General features: G+C 33.4%; 2 protein-coding genes, 2 long non-coding RNA genes and 1 other non-coding gene across 10 annotated transcripts; 3 read left to right on the top strand and 2 right to left on the bottom strand.

The window, feature by feature from the left end:
- Positions 1 to 270: 270 nt before the first annotated feature.
- On the bottom strand, positions 271 to 2333 carry LOC133034992 (uncharacterized). Its single transcript, XR_009686277.1, has 2 exons — positions 1573 to 2333; positions 271 to 499 (listed from the first exon to the last, which is right to left on the bottom strand). It is a non-coding gene; the product is annotated as an uncharacterized LOC133034992 (long non-coding RNA).
- Positions 2334 to 4807: 2474 nt separating this feature from the next.
- Positions 4808 to 6264, top strand: LOC115719251 (bifunctional desaturase/conjugase FADX). Its single transcript, XM_030648212.2, has one exon. The coding sequence runs from the start codon at positions 4909 to 4911 to the stop codon at positions 6040 to 6042; it is 1134 nt and encodes a 377-aa protein (XP_030504072.2). The 5' UTR covers positions 4808 to 4908; the 3' UTR covers positions 6043 to 6264.
- A 5002-nt stretch (positions 6265 to 11266) lies between these two features.
- On the top strand, positions 11267 to 11339 carry TRNAR-CCU (transfer RNA arginine (anticodon CCU)). Its single transcript has one exon. It is a non-coding gene; the product is annotated as a tRNA-Arg (tRNA).
- A 461-nt stretch (positions 11340 to 11800) lies between these two features.
- LOC133033850 (uncharacterized) lies at positions 11801 to 14006 on the top strand. The gene is made up of 2 exons (XR_009685908.1): positions 11801 to 12419; positions 12525 to 14006. It is a non-coding gene; the product is annotated as an uncharacterized LOC133033850 (long non-coding RNA).
- LOC115721361 (protein NETWORKED 4A) lies at positions 13115 to 17547 on the bottom strand. 6 transcript variants are annotated; one of them, XM_061108870.1, is made up of 5 exons: positions 17167 to 17493; positions 16497 to 16751; positions 16241 to 16324; positions 15633 to 15744; positions 13115 to 15133 (listed from the first exon to the last, which is right to left on the bottom strand). In XM_061108870.1, exons 3-5 carry the CDS (start codon positions 16253 to 16255, stop codon positions 13395 to 13397), a joined length of 1866 nt encoding a protein of 621 aa, XP_060964853.1. In that variant the 5' UTR covers positions 16256 to 16324; positions 16497 to 16751; positions 17167 to 17493; the 3' UTR covers positions 13115 to 13394. The 6 variants fall into 6 exon arrangements, with proteins under 6 accessions (XP_060964853.1, XP_030506505.1, XP_030506504.1 ...); XM_030650645.2 differs by having other exon boundaries at positions 16497 to 16589; XM_030650644.2 differs by having other exon boundaries at positions 16497 to 16585.
- Positions 17548 to 18604: the final 1057 nt, after the last annotated feature.

Below are 18604 nucleotides of genomic sequence, written 5' to 3'. Positions count from 1 at the left end.
CTACTATGGTACTTAATAAAAGTTTTTGGATGGAAGTGTAATAATTAAAACAAAATGGGAGTTCAATAAATTTTATTCTCAAAAGATGAATTTTTGGGGTTAAGTGTTACAAACCATAAAATTTAGATAATTTTACCACTAATACCCCATATATAATGTAACGCCCTAAATAATTAGGCACGCTGCCCAAAATACTTATGAAACCCTAATCCCCTAATCGGGATTACTAATTAAAATAGCGCAGAATTTAAACTTTTATATTAAACAGACTGAAAATAAACTTGTAATATATTTAAACTTTTCAAAATAGTTGGGATCCCAAAAATATTTACAAACTTATTACAAGTTCTTTCTTACTAGCCGACCTAAGCGGCAAAACAGAATACAAAAGTCAACACTGTTAGACCCTTAACCCGCTTGGTCTGATATGGCTTGAACATGTACATTCTTCATCTTGCTCCTCAAACTCATGGTTGATCAGCCACTGACTTACCCTTTCCTGCACAGTAGAGCACCCGTGAGCCAAGCCCAGTAAGACAGTATAAATCACAACAAACATAATATACTCATCATGCTATCTAAACATTAATGCAATTCATATACGTCTGTATGTCACAGACCTGCATGTCACACTCACATGCATATTTATGTCTACGTGGCGTAGGCCTATGTGTTGCGCTCACACATCTATATATATCTACGTGGCGTAGACCTACGTGTTGCTCTCACACGTCTAATTACAATAAGGCCTTAGAATAGCTCATCTCGGTTCTGGTTACCGAGTCCAACTTGATTATGCCTTGACGCATAACCCTTAATCTCAATATGTAACACATAATTATTGGTGCCACTGCAATATTTGTCTATTTGCTATAGGCCTGCATGTTACGCTCACATGCCTATTTATGTCTACGTGGCGTAGACCTACGTGTTGCACTCACACGTCTATATACAATAAGGCCTCAGTAGGGTTTACCTCGGTTCTGGTTACCGAGCCTAACCTGGTTATGTCTTGCTCGCATAATCCTATTCGTGAATATACGTAATCCATGTATTATGTTCTTTCAATGGTTTATCCTGGTGATATATACCAGGTCTAACCCAGTTATGTCTTATACACATAACTCTTAACATACATGCGTGTGTTCAATATTTACTACAACATATATAATCTTAGGGTAATAACCCTAACTTGCACACTATGTAATCACTCATATAATACATTTCTATATACTCAGATAACATTTACTAAGAGTGTTAACCCTAACTCATGCTTTCATTGGACTCACAATATTCTAGGGTAATAACCCTAGACCGCATTAAATAAACTCAAGGTACTAGCTTACTGAGTCTAGTTTAATTATGCCTTAAGCGCATAATTCATAATCCCAATATATAGATATATCCAACATGGCATAGTATTACACAGCATATATCACTAGGGTAATAATCCTAGGCTATTAAACCGCTCATGTTAGGGTAATAACCCTAATCCCGGTTGCAATTACTCACATATATCATATTCAACATAAGCGCCACCGCGCATACTCTACGTGCAAACTACTGTCTTACCTGTTGTCCCGCAATAAAGGAGATTCCAAACCCCTGGGTGCTCCTGATCAGGTGCCGGTAATCCTAGTCACACAATCCGGGATTTCACAAATAGGGTTAATCCCCAATTTCACTTTCACAAAATATAAACATGGCATTCAAAACACAGATAATCAAATAGAGCTCGGAACGAGCTTTCCAACGATATAAAGAACGTCCCAAACGGAGTCCCGAGTCAAAAGTTATGGCCAAAATAAAATTGGGAAAAACAGAATTTCTCACTGCCAAACCCAGTCGCGACGGCCAAAAACCCCGTCGCGACGACTGGGTTCAGAACACCTAAAAGCTCCATTTTTAAGGCCTAAACATGCCAATTTTTCCATAAATTCGAACCTCAATCATACCATACCCAAAATTAACTTCTTACAGATAAAAATCATCACAATAGAGAGCTAACAACTTCAATTCCAACATTAATCAACAAAATTCAAACTCACACCTTGAATCTTCAAATCCTAAAATACAACTCAACAAGCTCAAGAACTTGAGCTTAAATCCAATCCTTCCAAACAATTTTCCAGCAACAAAATTAACAAGTAAAGACTAAATTCAAGCATTAAAAACATCCTAAGATTTCATTCATAATTCAACCATAGGAACCACTACAATTCAAGAGATTAATTCTCAAATTCACAAGATTAAACACCCAAGTCAAGATCAAAACTACCCAAATCATGCTTTTACCCTAATAAATTCAGCAAGAATTCAACAATAGATTTCAAATAAACTCAGCAAGAAACTACCTCAATTCCTTGCACAAACTAACTCCAAGCCTTCAACACAATTTTCCCAACAAACAATCTTTAATTCAAGCTAATCTCTCATCAATTTCAAGTTGAAAATAAGAGAGGGTTAGAGAGAGAGAGGATCAGCCAAGAGGAAGCAAAAGCCAGCATTTTCTAATTTCATTCCCTCAAAAATCAATTTTATTAAAGTAAATCAATAAAGGTCAAAAGACCATTTTGCCCCTAGGGCCATACAATCATGCATAATCACTCATAAGGGCATAATTGTCATTTCATATACATTTCAAACCCAATTAATTTCAGATTATCACTATTAAATAAAAAATTCCAAATATTTCAATTCAAATTGCATTTCGGGCCCGAACCCAGTTCGGCCCGAAATACCCGGTTGTGACTATACCGCGCAAACCTGTCAGAACACACCTGAAAAGATAACACAAGCATACTATATAATAATATAGTTCTAGAAGCACGTAATTAAATTAATTTCATCAATTTACCCTTCTCGGGTCATAATTACCAAAATGCCCTTGGCTCACCAACGGGGTCTTAACATATTAAAATTCATATAATTTCACATATATTGAACTATATAATAATATAATTCCTCAATTATACATAATTATCAAGTTGGGGTTTTGCTAATCCTTTCTCATAATTCCGGGTATTACATATAATATATCTTGTTTGTAATTTTTATTTGGGTTGTTATGGCTCCCATATTCAATTCTAATTTCCACCGTAATAAAGTTACTAAAAGTTGATTTGTTTAGTATTAGAAAATAATTTTATATTTTTGAAAACTTAAAAAAATAGGTTCTACATAAAAATATAGTGTTATGCATTCTGTTGTGTTTGGTAAGAAGTAGGGATAGGTAGATGGAGAGAGGGAGGGAGAGAGTTTAGAAGAGGTAAAGTCCTTTGTTTGGTAGGAGAGGAGAGGTTCAAGGAGACTTTCTCCCTCTAAATTATAAATATCTAATCCTCCGTTTTAGGAAAAATTTGAGAAATAATACACTAAATATAAAAATTATTCTTTTAAAAAATAACAAATATTTATACTAACAAAGATATTATGATAATTTTAATGACTAATTTTCTCTCTATGCTTCATCCTTTACTCCTAATTTCAAAAATCATGAGAATAACTATCATCTCTATCCTTTATCCTTTGTAGATTCTTCATCCTTACTTTCCTTCTATTTTACTCTTCTTCTTTCCTACCAAACATAATTAAGATAACATTTTTTTTTATATATTTTCTATGTTTTGAATTAAAAAAAGGAATTATTACATAGAAAATATAAATTGACACTTTATTTACAAAAATATCTCCATAAGGTGTGGACAATATTTATACCTTTTATGTGATTTTAATTACCAAAATATCACTTATTATACTATCATTTACACAATCACACGATGATTGTAGAATGGTTGCTGCGTAGTTGTGCGGTAGTTGCATCAGACGAAGGTTTCAATCAGATCATGGTTGCAGGGTGGTTGACCGAAGGTTGCATCAGACAAAAATTTTTGGGTGGTTGCTGGATGGTTAGCCGAAAGTTGCATTAGAAGAAATAACTGCTAGCAAAATATTTATGCAACTATAATGTAACTGTTGTGAAACATTAAAAATCAGAACAATGTTTTCACGTACGTAACTCTATCTACATGTCTCTTTATGATTTAATATGAACAAATTCACCATTAGAAATGTGGAAAACATCGAAAGTACACCAGGATAAATATTTTACTGTAGTATTGATGTAATTTTTTTTGGATTATACTTGAGTTGGATTATTTGGGAGCTCCAGTTCAACTTTTTGAGATCTGCCTTTCATGGATCTACAAATTGAAGTCAAGACATTAGTTTTATGCAAATTAATTAAACTGAATTTTCGGTTGAATTTTAGTTTCGTAGTAGTTTTTCTACACTTTTTTTATGAATTCAAAACAACCAATGTTTTGATTGGTTCTGGTCATCTTCTCAGATGAAGTCGCCGGAATTAATGGTGGTTCTCTTTCTGGTTGATTTTTTGTTTCGGTTGCGTTAGATTGTTGCATGGTTGCACGATAGTTGCGCGATAATTTCCCAGGAAGCATGGATCCTGGGTTGAAGGTGTGTGTAAGTGATATTTGTGTACGTAATTTTTTTTATTTGGGCTGTATATTTGTTTATTTGGCCAGCTAGAAGTATTTTTGTAATATTGTTGCTTTTTTTTTAGTTAAAACCGAAAAAAACCCTTAAAAAAAGACTCTCTAAATATTCTCTTACCTTTTATTTTTGAGATTTCCAACCATAAATTCAAATTTTTTTTTGAAACTCAAAAATATTAGGTTTCCAAAATGGACATTACAATATTAGGCGAGTTCAATAATTGATGCATTTAATTCACATTTCTCTTGTCTCTAATTTATGAAATTTGTCTATCACTTTGTGTGGTGCCAATTTCATAGCTACCAATTCTTATATACTATATATATACATCCTTAGCTCAAAAACTAATATTGCATTATTATTTTTCTTTGTAATCTTTTTGAAGAAACAAAAATGGGAGCCGGTGGCAAAAATAGTAGACTTGAGCGAGCACCACACACCACACCACCATTCACACTAAGCCAACTCAAGAAAGCCATTCCACCCCATTGCTTCAACCGTTCTCTTCTTCGTTCCTTCTCTCATGTCCTTCAAGACCTTTTTTTCTCCTTTTTGTTCTACTACATAGCAACCTCTTACTTCCATCTTCTCCCACACCCGCTCCAATACTTAGCTTGGCCACTTTATTGGATCTTCCAAGGCAGCATTTTTGCTGGTATTTGGGTCCTTGGTCATGATTGTGGTCACCAAGCTTTCAGTGACCACCAATGGGTGGATGACACCGTTGGCTTTGTCCTCCACTCCGCTCTTCTCTTCCCATACTTCTCTTGTAAGTATAGTCATCGTCGCCATCATTCCAACATCGGCTCCCTTGAACATGATCAACTGTTTGTTCCAGTCCCAAAATCTCAAATAGCATGGCTCTACAAACACTACTTGGACAATCCACTAGGAAGAGCCCTGCAGCTTTCTATTATGGTGTTCCTTGGTTTTCCTTTGTACTTAGGTTTCAATCTTACAGGCAAATCATATGATCGTTCCGCATGTCATTATGATCCTTACTCTCCACTCTACTCAAAAAGTGAAAGGCTTCATATATTGATGTCAGATATTAGTATTTTCATCACTGCATTGATGTTATACCAGCTTGGCTCGGCCAAAGGGTTGAGTTGGATTATGTTCGTGTATGGGATGCCATTATTTATAGGGAATAGTATCATTGTGATAATCACATACCTGAATCATACTCACTCTTCATTGCCTCATTATGACTCGTCAGAGTGGGATTGGTTGAAAGGAGCATTGTCAACAGTTGATCGAAACTATGGATCAATTCTCAATAGGGTTTTCCATCACCTTACAGACGCTCATGTGGCACACCATTTATTCGCAACAATACCTCATTATCATGCAAATGAAGCCACCAAAGCTATCAAACCCATATTGGGAGAGTACTACTCTTTTGATGACACTCCAATAATTAAAGCTCTTTGGAGAGAGACTAAGGAGTGTGTCTATATTGAGCCAAATCATGAATCTTCTCCTAATAATAACAAAGGTGTTTTCTGGTACAACAACAAGTTCTGATGATCATCAAGTTAAATTATATATCAACATATGTTATATGTGTTTTATTAAAAGTGTATGTGTTATTATTGATAAGAATAAAATATTAAAAGGGTGAGAAAAATAGATTTCTTGCCTTTGGAAAATGGAGCTAGAGAGTTAATATAAGTTGGGCATGTACTAAGTAATAGGTGTGTTAATTAAAGTGTGACTTTGAACATATAATAATAATAATAATAATAATAATAATAATAATAATAATAATAATAATAATAATAATAATAATAATAATAATAATAGTAATAATTTTAAATATGTATGACAAAGGATCATCGATATTAAATTGAACCAACCAATATTAGTGATATAACATTTTATTAAAGGGCTAGACACTTGTTTGATATTTTTCTTTATGTTGCATAAAGCTATTTTATTATCTCAAAGATTTTTTTTTTTCAGTTAGTGTTAAGGTTTTAAACTGATAAAGTATCTTAATAATAGAACATTGGCTAAATAATAAAGGTGAATACATACGGCATATATGAGTTTAGTTTATGAATAATTAGGGTGAAGCTAATTTTAATCAACGTATAAACATTCAGGATTTTTTTTATATATAAATACCCAAAAAAAAGAGAATTATTACAAAAATAGCACAGCTTGTTTTAATATTTTTACGAATTTAAACTTTTTTTTTTTTCATTCTTTTTTTTTTTTTTTTTGTAGAATTTTCTAAATTTTTCTATTAGTTTTTCTATTTTTTTTATTTAATAATAACAAAAAAAATGTAACATCTTATCCTTAATTTCTAATAATAATAGTAGTAATTATTACTCCACATGCAAACTTTACATATCCCTATACTTAATTTTTAATAATCTAATGCAAAATATAATAACAGTATTTTTCCCTTTTGACCCTTTTAATTGAGTTTAGCTATCATCTATATATATATTCTGTAACTGCAATATAATTTGAAAACAAATTATATAGATAATAGTTAAATTGAATTTTAACACGTATCAAATTATATTTTTAATTTTGAACTTTTAAGATCGTTAAAAAAAATTTCTGAACTATTAAAATTGTTGGATTTTAGAATTTTTTTTCTAATTTTTAATAAAAGAAAGTCTAAAATAGATGACGCACCCGCAATGAGTTGAAATGATACCCACACGAGTTGGATCATCATGATGAAATATAGGAAGTACGTAACCCAACTATCTATACAAAGGTTGGGACTCATGGATTAACCCATCATTTTTATCGAGGAAAATGCTAAGTTTGTATGTTTCTCACATCATGATCTATTAGTTATCGAAGTACTTATTGCCAACAAGGTAGTATCCTGCATCATGATAGATAATGGAAGCTTCGTAAAAATATTATTTGAGGAAGCATTCCTTGCCATTGAACTTACGAAACAAGACCTGTCTCCCAGTGGTTCTGACCTCATTGGGTTCAACAAAGATTCGCTAATCCCCATGGGAAAAATTTGATTTCCAACACCTTGTGTCCTGATACTCCACAAAGTACCTTTAAGTATTGCACCTTCATTGTTATTGACTGTTCGACCGCCTACAATGATATTTTAGGACAGCTAGAGTTGGTGAAGTTTGGGGTCATAACCTCAATTCAGCACCTATGTCTCAAGTTCCCAACTCAGTCGGTAGGGTAAGAACTGTCTGCAAATACCAAGCTGAAGCCAAAAAATGTTATAATGTAGCCTTAAAGCAGTCGATCCTGGCAGTCGGGAACCACCCGGTCGAAGAAGACAAATTAGATCTGCATGTAGGTGCAAAAAAAGTACTAGAGCTAATGGAGGAAACAAAAGAAATTCAAATATGTGACACGGAGCTGGTGAAGCTTGTTTATATAGGAAGAAATTTGAGAAAATTGGCAGCACTCTTTGAGAGTTCCCAGATGTATTTTCCTAGTGTCACAAAGATATGGCAATTATCGATCCAAAAGAAATCTTCCACGTATTGAATATGAATCTGGACATCCCCGTAATGCAGCAAAAAAGACGTCTTTTGGATCCTATAAACTCGAAGTGGTACGTGAATCCAGTCTTAGTCCCAAAGCCAACCAGGAGCTAGAAAATTTGCATAGATTTCACTGATTTGAATAAAGTGTGTTCAAAGATTGTTTTCCTTTGTCAAGAATAGACCAAATGGATGCCTACTCTGTATATAACCAGATTAAAATGCACATTGCGTACCAAGAGTACACGAGCTTCCGTACCGACAATGGAGTATACTGGTATTTGGTCATGCCATTCGAGCTGAAGAATGCTAGAGCTACATACTAGAGGTTAGTAAACCAGATGTTTCGGAATCTGTTAGGTCGCAACATGAAAGTCTACGTAGACGACATGTTGGTAAAATTCAAGACTACCAAGGGTCACACAACTGACCTCAATGAATGCTTTGAGGTCATGCAAAAATACAGAATGAAGCTAAATCAAAAGAAGTGCAATTTTAGGCTGAAATATGGAAATTTTTGGGTTTTATTATCGACCAATGAGGGATAGAAACCTATGAAAGATACAAGCCTCGTTGGACATGTCGTCCCTGAAAAGACACAAGGATATACGATTTTATTTTGTTACGATTTAGGTTGCAGCGCTAGATGCAATAGGGATTTCTATGTAGAATTCTGTAAAAATGCAAAAAAAAAAAAAAAACGATTTTGAAGTATAAAAATGAAAAAGCTCCTAATTATAATAATAATAAGACTAATTAGGATTTTTGCCCCCTGAACTTTGACATATACCAAATCATGCCCCCTGAACTTTTAAGGCCATTGAAAATGCCCCTGAACTATTGAGATTGTTAGATTTAAGGACTTTTGTGTAATTTTATTCAATTTTACTATTTCAATGATTGTTTATGTACTAAACCATGTTCCCTAGATTTTGATATCTACCAAATCATGCCCTTCGAATTTTGACATGCACTAAATTATGCCTCATGAACTTTCATCCATGTTAGACTTTTTTACTAAAATTAGAAAAATATCCCTAAATCCAACAATCTCAATAGTTCAGGGGCATTTTCAATGACCTTAAAAGTTCAGAGGGCATGATTTGGTACATGTCAAAATTTAAGGGCTAAAAATCTTAATTAGCCTAATAATAATAATAATAATAATAATAATAATAATAATAGGATGAGGTAAAGGATAAAAGACCTTACCGTGCAAGTATGTAAGAATTTGCGATTTGGGAATTGTGCATCTGAGCTCCATTCCATCTCATAATTTCCTTCTGATTTTGTTTTTGTAAGGCGTTTGTGTTGATTCTGAAATGGCGGGTGGAGGGATTGCATCGGGATCCACAGTATTCACCAAGTTTCTCCGGCCTCAGTCCACACAATTTCAGTCAGCCGCCATGTGGGGTGTTGCCGCCACCACCGGCGCACTTTGGCTCGTCCAGGTTTCCCACTCTCTCTCTGTTTTCCCACTTCATGTCAAACCTAAATTTTAATTTTCTTGACCACCAAACACAAAACTACGCGTTACCAAATTGTGCAATTTAATTCTTGGTTTTCCCTTCACAAACCCAATAAACCTGATTTTGATTTGTTTCTTAGCAAAAGCTTGGTGAAAGAAAAGAATGGTTTTTTAAAAATTTATATTAGTGGAATTCTTAATTTGATTTTGTAACCGTAAATGGATTATTGAGACCTCAAAATTAGAAACGTTAAGCTTTCAATCTTAGGTACGTGGCTTGATAATTAATTTTTGTTATTATGGATTTTAGATTTTAATGAATTTCACCACTAAAATTGTGTATATAAGCTAATTAGATTTAATATAGAACTTGTGCTTCAAACTAATTACTAGATTCTTTTTATCATCTGGGTTCTAAACTTACCAATTGTTATAATTGTTTGGTTCCATACATTGCCAGGATAGACAGAGATCCTATTATCTGAAAAAGAATAAATAATGAACCACTTAACCATCATTTCAAATTTTCAATTCTTGTCCAAGCTTGGTAATAGTTATATTCATGGAAGATCTTAATTTTCTCATGGTAAAATAATCAATTATAAGAAGTTTAGTATACTCTTAGAACCTGCATTAGTTTTGTTTAGTATTTCTGAATCGTGCCTTTTCTTCTTGGATTCTTATTTAGTTTGAACAAAATGAGATTTTTCTATGTATAACATTTTCCCAATTTTTGCACATGAATTTGCTTCTTTTTTTTTTTTTTTCCATTTTAGCTGTTTCTTTTTTTATGCTGACCTTTTTGTCTTAATTACTTATCCTAATTCTTTTTAATAACATGTAACAGCCATTTGATTGGTTGAAGAAGACATTTTTTGAGAAAACTGCAACTGAAGGCCAGTGATTTAGATCCAACTATAGAGACTATTACAGTCATGATAAGGTTCATTCTGTTGACAGTGGAGATTTTTGTCTACTTCAATAAACATGTTATGCATTTCATTTTAATCCCTTATTGGACATTAAGTAGTTCAAGTAAGAATAATATGTTCATTGAACAAACACTTAGACATGTTTGCTGTGTCACATACATTAATATCATTCAAATCAATTGAGGTTATTGTTCTTTTTCAATATTCATGTCATATTGCAATTTTCTAGCATGGTTAGATCTATTCTTCAAAGCACATTACTAAAATCATAATTTTATTTTATTTTACATGTACCTTTTCTATTTGTCTTCGATTTTCTATTTTCTTTCTTTGTATTATATATACTATTTTATTTTTATTTATTTTTAAATATAAGCTAATGAGAAAAGAAGAAGAAAAAGAAGATAATGTGAGATTAGAAAGAGGTATCAAAATGTAGAAAATAAGAGTAATGATAATAAGGGCAAGTTACGGTTCTATTCTTTTTCTTTTTCTTTTCTAAATGAAAATATTTTGATTGGATAAGAGCTGACAATTGGTCATTTAAGCAATACTAAAAATGACTCCATTATTGATGCTCTAAAATATAGAAAAAAATTTCAATAAAAAAAAAATCATCTTTAGTTGAAAAACTTGTCATGTGTGGGATATGTTTAGTTTATATTTTGTGTGCACACAAGATTTTCTTTTTTAGCAATATATATGAAAAAAAAAAAAAATTGTTAAATGTAGTTATTTATAAAACCAAAGACTGAACAACCTCAAAAATCAAAATGAACCCCAAGGACACTATTTTGGATGACTCTATATTTTGAAAAATGGTTGAATTATTAGTACTTTGTAGTTAGTTTGATCAAGAAGCGCCTGTAGCTCAGTGGATAGAGCGTCTGTTTCCTAAGCAGAAAGTCGTAGGTTCGACCCCTACCTGGCGCGAATTTATAGTTTTTGTTACTTCATTTATATTTGTTTTGAGGTATTATTGAGGCCTTAAAATGTGAAAAGAGAAAGACAATAATGAAAGATTATTATTCAAAATAAAATGGAGAAATGGTAAAAGATACTCATGGTACCTGATATTATTATAAAAAAGGGTTATTTGCGGCAAAACCTCCTAAAGTGGACATGTTTTTGCAACTAACCCCCTAATCTAAAATTTTGGTGGTAAAACTACCTAAACCACTAGTCCGTTAGCAGTTAGCCCTTTCCATCCATTTTTGGCTGTTAACTGCCATGGTGGAATGTCCACGTGTACACAGTGTACACGTGGCACAATTTTATTGGTCCACGTAAATAAATATTTAAAAAAATAAAAATTAATTATTTTAAAAATAAAAAATAAAATAAATAAAAAATTTCTATTTATAAAAAATTAAAAAATAAAAAATAAAAATTAAGAAAAAAAACCCTCCTTAATCAAACCCATTTCTTTCACCCTCTCTCACGTTCTTCTTCTTCTTCTCCTAAAACACTGGTTCTTCTTTCCCTTCTTCTTCCTTAGTCAAACCCATCAACCCCATTTTGGTTTTACCGAAACTCACCACCACCACCACTTCTTCCCCTTCTTCCTCCTTAATCAAACCCACGAAGACCAACAATTTCGAAACCACCACCACCACCACCATTTTCTATTTTTCTTCTTCTTCATCTTCTTCATATAATCAGCATCCACCACCACCAACATCCTCCGAAAACCACCACTTCATCTTCTTCATTATTTTCTATTTTTGTTCTTCTTCATCTTCTTCATCTCTTTTTCTGTTCTTCTTCTTCTTCTCGCCCAGCCCGTCTAACTGTATTTGTTCTTCTTCTTCTTGCAGGTGGCTGTTGGATATGGGAAGATCTGGGTTGAGTCCGGTCAGATCTAGACTGGGGTCAGTCGGATCTGGGCCGGGTTCGCTGAATCTCTCCTTCTTCTCAAGCTGAGCTTCGACGGAAAGAGGCGGGATAGTGGTGGCCTTCGTTTTGATCGTCGGTGATGGGAGGCAGCGGTGTGGGTGGCTGGGGGAGAGAAAGGTAAATGAGGGATTAGAGTTTTATTTAGTTGATTTGAGTATTTTAGGTTAGATATGAAAATGAAATTGTTTTTTAATTTTATTTTGGTGTTGATTTGGATAAAAGGAATAGATTGTGGCTGTTGATCGATCATGGATGGTAATGGAGATGGGCAGTTGTAGTGATGATGGTGGTCTGTTGTGGATGATAATGCAAATGATAGTTATGGTGATGATGGTGGATGAACCAGAGAGATCCAAGAAGAAAAGAAAAAAAAAATAATAATAATAACTTATTTTATTTTATTTATTTTTAATTTTAAAAAAAATTGTAATATTTAATTATTATTTTATTTTATTTTTTTAAATAGTTTTGTAATTTTTTTTTTAAATATTTATTTATGTGGACCAATTAAATTGTGCCACGTGTACACTGGGTCCACGTAGACATTCCACCCTGGCAGTTAACAACCAAAAATGGATGGAAAGGGCTAACTGCTAACGGACTAGTGGTTTAGGTAGTTTTACCACCAAAATTTTAGATTAGGGGGTTAGTTGCAAAAACCTGTCCACTATAGGGGGTTTTGCCGCAAATAACCCTATAAAAAATCGCTAAGTATTTAATTTATAGAGTGCTTAATAGCAATACTCAGAAAAATTTGTTGGGTTGGGAGTTGGGAACTTATAGTAAACTGCAAACACAAGCACAATCACTGGTGCAGCTAATCAAACTTTTACATTTAGGCCAGGATTAAGGCATTAACAATTTAACTGAATAAATTACACAAGCTTTTCCTATCTTTGTTCTACACTTTCTCAGACTCAAAATCAAATGGTCCCCAAGAAGGGGGGTACTTTTACATCTTGCATACTATATTGACATATGCTTTAAGTAAAAGAAACCAAACGTTTATATTGGCACAAACGAGACTGTCTGTCATAAAGCTCAACCCGATAGCTAGGTAAGCACTCTCAAAAACTATATTGTACAAATGATTTACGATGCCAAAACACCGACTCGCTTGTGTCCTCCAAAAGCCTCCCGAAGCCTTTCGTATCCATTCCTGTAATGTTCGATACAGAAGCATAGCTGCCTTATGGCCTCTCTTTTTTCTTCTGCTCCTTCTGAAATTACCACCCTTTGCCTCTCAACTTCATCTTCTAGTTCCTGAGTTCTTGAATTCAGCTCCTTTACTAGTTTCTGTACTGCTTCAGCTTCGGCAATCAGCTCTCTTCGCTCGTTCTGTGATTCGACCAATTGTTTGTTCAATTGATCTACCTGATCATCTCTAGAGCTAACATCTGCTTTAAGTGTCAAAACTCTTGAATTTAAATCATCAGTTTCAACTTTCAGAGAATCAATGCTCTTATTCATAGTTTTAATGGTGTTATCTCTCTCTAACATTTCTGCCTTCAGCTTCTCAATTACACCATTTAGTCTCTCCTCCATTTCTGACTTCTCGGCCTTGATCTTTCTAATCTCCTCCTCTAAACACCGTCCTTGATTTTCTATATCCTTAAGCTGTTGTTCAAATCGAACACGTTCCTCAAGCAATTTAGATATTTCGGCCTTCACTTGTGCTTTTTCAGGAAAAATCTTCTGCTCAGCATCGGACACTGCTTGTTTCAAATCCCTAGCCTCATGATCACGGTCGGACAAACTACTCTTTAGCCTCGAAACTCTTTCCTTCAGCTTCAAAACCTCTCTTTTTTCAACGCTGAGTGTGGATTTCAATGTAGCGATATCTTTCTGGGCCAGTTGAAGCTGATTCTGCAAAATCTTTTCAGATGATTTATTTCTTTCAAGTTCATATCTCAAACTAGTGATTTCATTCTCTGAAACTTGAAGCTTGCTTTTTGTGATTCTCAGCTCTTTCTCCAAAGCCTGAATCTTGCTGTCTGAGCTAACATCTTCTTCCAAACCACTATTTTCTTCACACATCAATTCTTCTTGTTCCTCTAACTCCATCTCACGTGTTTCAACCTCTTTCTGTTCTGATGATTCGGGCAAAGATAAATCAATCTCAGATGACATGCACTTTTGGAGTTCAATCTTCAATCTAGAAATCTCTTCTTCTGAGTTATGTATTTTCTCATTTGCAAACCTCAACTCTTGCTCGTATCCAGCAATTCTAGCATATGAATCTTCAGAGTACTCACTTTTATATCCCCTTGATGAGCTGCTGCTATCTGCGTTGTCTTCCTCTTGGAGCCGGAGCTTCAGTTTCACTTCGCGAAGCTCATTTTCCAGCTCGAATATCCTTCTTTGAAGCACTTGATCACCACCAGCAACATTTCCAAAAAGTCCAGAATAATTGTTGACCGAGGAATCATCAGATTCTGCTTCAGAATCTGTCAAAGTAGATGATTCATCTCCTTCTCTCTGGTAATTATCAGAGTTTCCACCCGAACCAAGAAAGAAATCAAAACCAGCTGCTCGTGTAGTAGATTTTCGGCGTCCTACCTTTAAATCAGGAGAGGGCCAGGCAGCAGTCAGGTCAGTGCCATTATCAGACATTGTAGAGCTCTGGGATTGGAGATCAGAGGGAATGTTCTTCTTCAATTCTCCTGTCACATGATCATAACGTTCAGCTAGTGATCGGTACATGCGATAGAACTCCTCAACATGAGAAACTAATTCTGGCCGCTTTTGGTAATACATCTCAGCTTTCTTTGCAAATGAATCACCATCTTCCTCAATAAGCTTCAACATCCGTTTCACACTCTTGTCCATCTCTGAAATCAAGGATCGTACTGTCATTTTCTTGTTCATCATTTGGTGCAAAGAAATCATGACTCTCAACTTAAATATTTCTTTTATTATTTTAATTTTTGATTCAAATCAATGAATCAATCTATCAATCTTGCATGGTTTATTGTGTCCCAACATTTGGAAAGTGGGGAATTTAAAGCATCCTACATCACTAGATGATGAACAGAAGAAAGGCTAAAATTATCCAAAGATTAGACGTTTTGACATTTGCCTCATTTAGAATAAGAAACAAAGGCCTGTGTTACCGGAACAAAAAAAAAAACCTAGATTTTAGGGAACAATTAACAAATGTCGTTTTAGAATAAGTCTCTTATCGACAAGAATTGTTATCTCTCAAATGAAACAGCATTATAGGCAACAAAGCTATGTGACCCAAAAATTGCAATAGAAAACTAAAAGATAAATATATATGAGATACATTAGGTTAAAAAAACACTATTAGACATGTTCAGTTGTGCTCACCTTCAAGATTCTCAAAGAGCCATTTAGAATTTTTAGAATTAATGTGGCTATCCCACCACCAGGAATGGGACTTCTTTGATTCTAGCCTTTTCATGATTTTGTTGGAGTGAACCTGAAACAATAACCAAGCAACGCTATTAATAATTTTCCTACCCAACAGAGAAAAATTCTCAATTTCACATGCTCAACTGAAACACAAATAATTAAGGGAGGTGGAAAAGTACTTCTTTCAAGGAGCCCAGGTAAAACCTACTCATTCAACTGCATACATTGTTGGGTGTAAATTATTTTTAAAATTTAACTTCTCTGAGAGTTTTTCATGCTAGTATCTGAAAACTAATAATGAGTAACACATAACATATGGCATGCATGATTCATGTAATTTACAAAAAGACATCATAATAAAATATATGTAGTTACCACATAGACAGATCAAAATAAAATTGCACATGAAGAAAGAAAATACTATTATTTTCTTTTCACCAAAATAAAATGAAATAAAATAATGAACAAATATTCCTAACTTCCTCTGAAATCCCTAAGAAATCCATCAGCTGACCAATGGCTCATGCAAAAGCAAAAGTAAAAGGTGAGATGGCATTACTTACCAAGGAAGTAGCCATTTAGCTACTACTCTGGTTGAAATTGAAACTTTAATTGGAAATCCTCAACCTTGTAGTTAACAATATAATCTGCAATTCAATTACAATACATCATATAAGAATGACCCATGGAAATATTTTTTTTCTATCTTCCCCTTACGTTCTTATAACATAAAAAAGTTAAAACTCAACTGTATAAAGTCAGAACAAATTTTATCCATATAAGTACAATAAAACGAATCGATATGATGTTAGAATTTACATCTGACTTGCATGCACTGGCTGGTTCTCAGAGAAGTGAAACTGCCCCCATTGTACATTGAAGCTAATCAGGCCCAAAAATCCCTAGGCCTTTCTAGGCCCAAAAATTGACATAAATTAAAATAATCATAAAATGAGCGCGTGAATTACGTTGCACAAAATGATCTGTATGAATCAGAGGAAAATTGACTAAACCCAAATTTACAGACTGTCTCGTACAGAGGTCCAGCTATTCCAACCACCCCTTTTTAATCCTCTGTTCAAACTTAAAATAATCATACGTGAATTTTAATTTCTCCAAAAAATTTCTTCAAAAAAAAAAATCATACTACAGCTTCAAATCATGATATGGTCGAATCGATGAATATAAATAGTAATTATGGTTCGATCAAGAAAGAAGATCATTATGTGATATCATTAACCGTTAAGATGAGCTGATTTTTTAAAAACGAATTAACAGAAGAAAAACTTACGAAACAGATTTACGTTACTCAATTGACACGAAATGAAAGTTATACAAATCTTGGAATTGAATTTTGGTTATGGATAAGGAAAACATAAACGATTTCATCATAATATAAACTGGATATATAAATATAAGCATTAAGTCAAAATTCAAATACTGAAAGATGAAAGAGATTTTCATTTGAAGAACAGAAGAAAAAGCTTACAGGAGAGAAAGAGGAGTGGCTGATCCAACTGAGTGGAGAGAGCTGCGAATTTCTCAGTTACCAAACTGACGTTTTGTAGAGTTAGTGAAGTTTTTCCGGGAAAATATTTTGGAATTGTTGAAGGTAAAAGGTAAGTTAGTACGCTCCAAGCGAAGAATGGTTTCAAAAAAGTAACTTTGTTTTGTTTTTCTTCTCTTTTCTTTTCAATCCCTCGCTTTCTCATTAAATAGTTTAGTGCCTTAATATAATTCAACAAAGTCAAATACTAATAATTTTTTTAAAGGATTTTTTTTTAGGATTCTTATGAAATTTAAGAGATTTTTTTATTGAAAAAAATCCTTTAAAAAAATCTCCCTCTTTATATATATATGTTCATTAAAATATATATTTATTTGGAAAGGCAACTAATAGTCCGCGTTGGGGTTTAAAGCAATGAGTATGTCTCATATCGTAACATCCGCCGGTCCGTTTGAAATTATGTATGAAATTACTATGTTAACCCTGTGTTATTAATCATTCGGAGAAACTAATAGCATAAGCAAAAGGGTATATTTGTCCTAAACTTTTGTTAACTTTAAAGAATATGAGATGAAGAATCTTCCTACGGAAACAAATTTAGAAAAAGGTATGGTCTACTAGGTTCGTCTCATTATCCCAGTTACTACCAAAAATATTAGTTGGGCCCACTTGAAATTTAACTTGACGCGGCTAGAGATAGCGTAAGAGTATGGGCTGGCAATTAGAGGAACAGGGCCCACCATCACCGCTCCACGAAAAATGGGCACGATATATTTAATACTTGCACGTGGCACCAGCATATCGCGCGATATATTATATACTAGTCATTTTTATTTTAAATTTGTTGACTTATTTTAAATTAAAGAACTTTGATTTGGTCTTAAAAAAAAAAAAAAAAATTTGATTTGAACCTAAAAAATTTATAAAAATAACATATTTAACTGTCGGACTGAGAATTTCATTCACGTAAAGGTAAAAGAAAATATGTTCAAAAAAACAAAAGTAAAAGAAAATATTGAAACAATATAATATGAAAATGTAATTATATTTATTTATTTGGAAAGATTATATATGTATTTTTTTCTACATAATTAATTTTTATTTTAATTTTAGTTTACATTAAGAAAAGAAAAAAAAAATAAGCAAAACTTCCGTCCTTCTTTATTGGATCTACCATTACTCTATTTGAAGTAATAATATCCCAAAAATATTTTCAGCTATCCAAATAAATATACAACCCAAATAAAAAAAAATTACACAAATACCACCTACACACACTTTCAACCCAGGATTTATACTTTCTGAGCAACCATCGTGAAACCACGTAGCAATCCAACGCAATTAAAACGAAAATTCAACTAGAAAAAAAACTACCATTAATTCCGGCGACTTCACCTGAAAAGGCGACCAAAATCAATCA

The sequence above is a fragment of the Cannabis sativa genome, chromosome 2, assembly GCF_029168945.1.
Source record: "Cannabis sativa cultivar Pink pepper isolate KNU-18-1 chromosome 2, ASM2916894v1, whole genome shotgun sequence".
Classification (NCBI taxonomy): domain Eukaryota; kingdom Viridiplantae; phylum Streptophyta; class Magnoliopsida; order Rosales; family Cannabaceae; genus Cannabis; species Cannabis sativa.
Note: the sequence above shows the minus strand (reverse complement) of the source record. Positions and strands in the feature narration are given on the sequence as shown.

Coding starts and splice junctions, on each gene's coding strand:
- LOC115719251 (XM_030648212.2), top strand. CDS start 4,909: ATGGGAGCCGGTGGCAAAAATAGTAGACTTGAGCGAGCACCACACACC.
- LOC115721361 (XM_061108869.1), bottom strand. CDS start 15,889: ATGAGTAGGTTTTACCTGGGCTCCTTGAAAGAA. Junction 15,745..15,856: donor ACCTGGGCTCCTTGAAAGAA/GTACTTTTCCAC, acceptor TTATTGTTTCAG/GTTCACTCCAACAAAATCAT. Junction 15,134..15,632: donor GCTCTTTGAGAATCTTGAAG/GTGAGCACAACT, acceptor CCTTGATTTCAG/AGATGGACAAGAGTGTGAAA.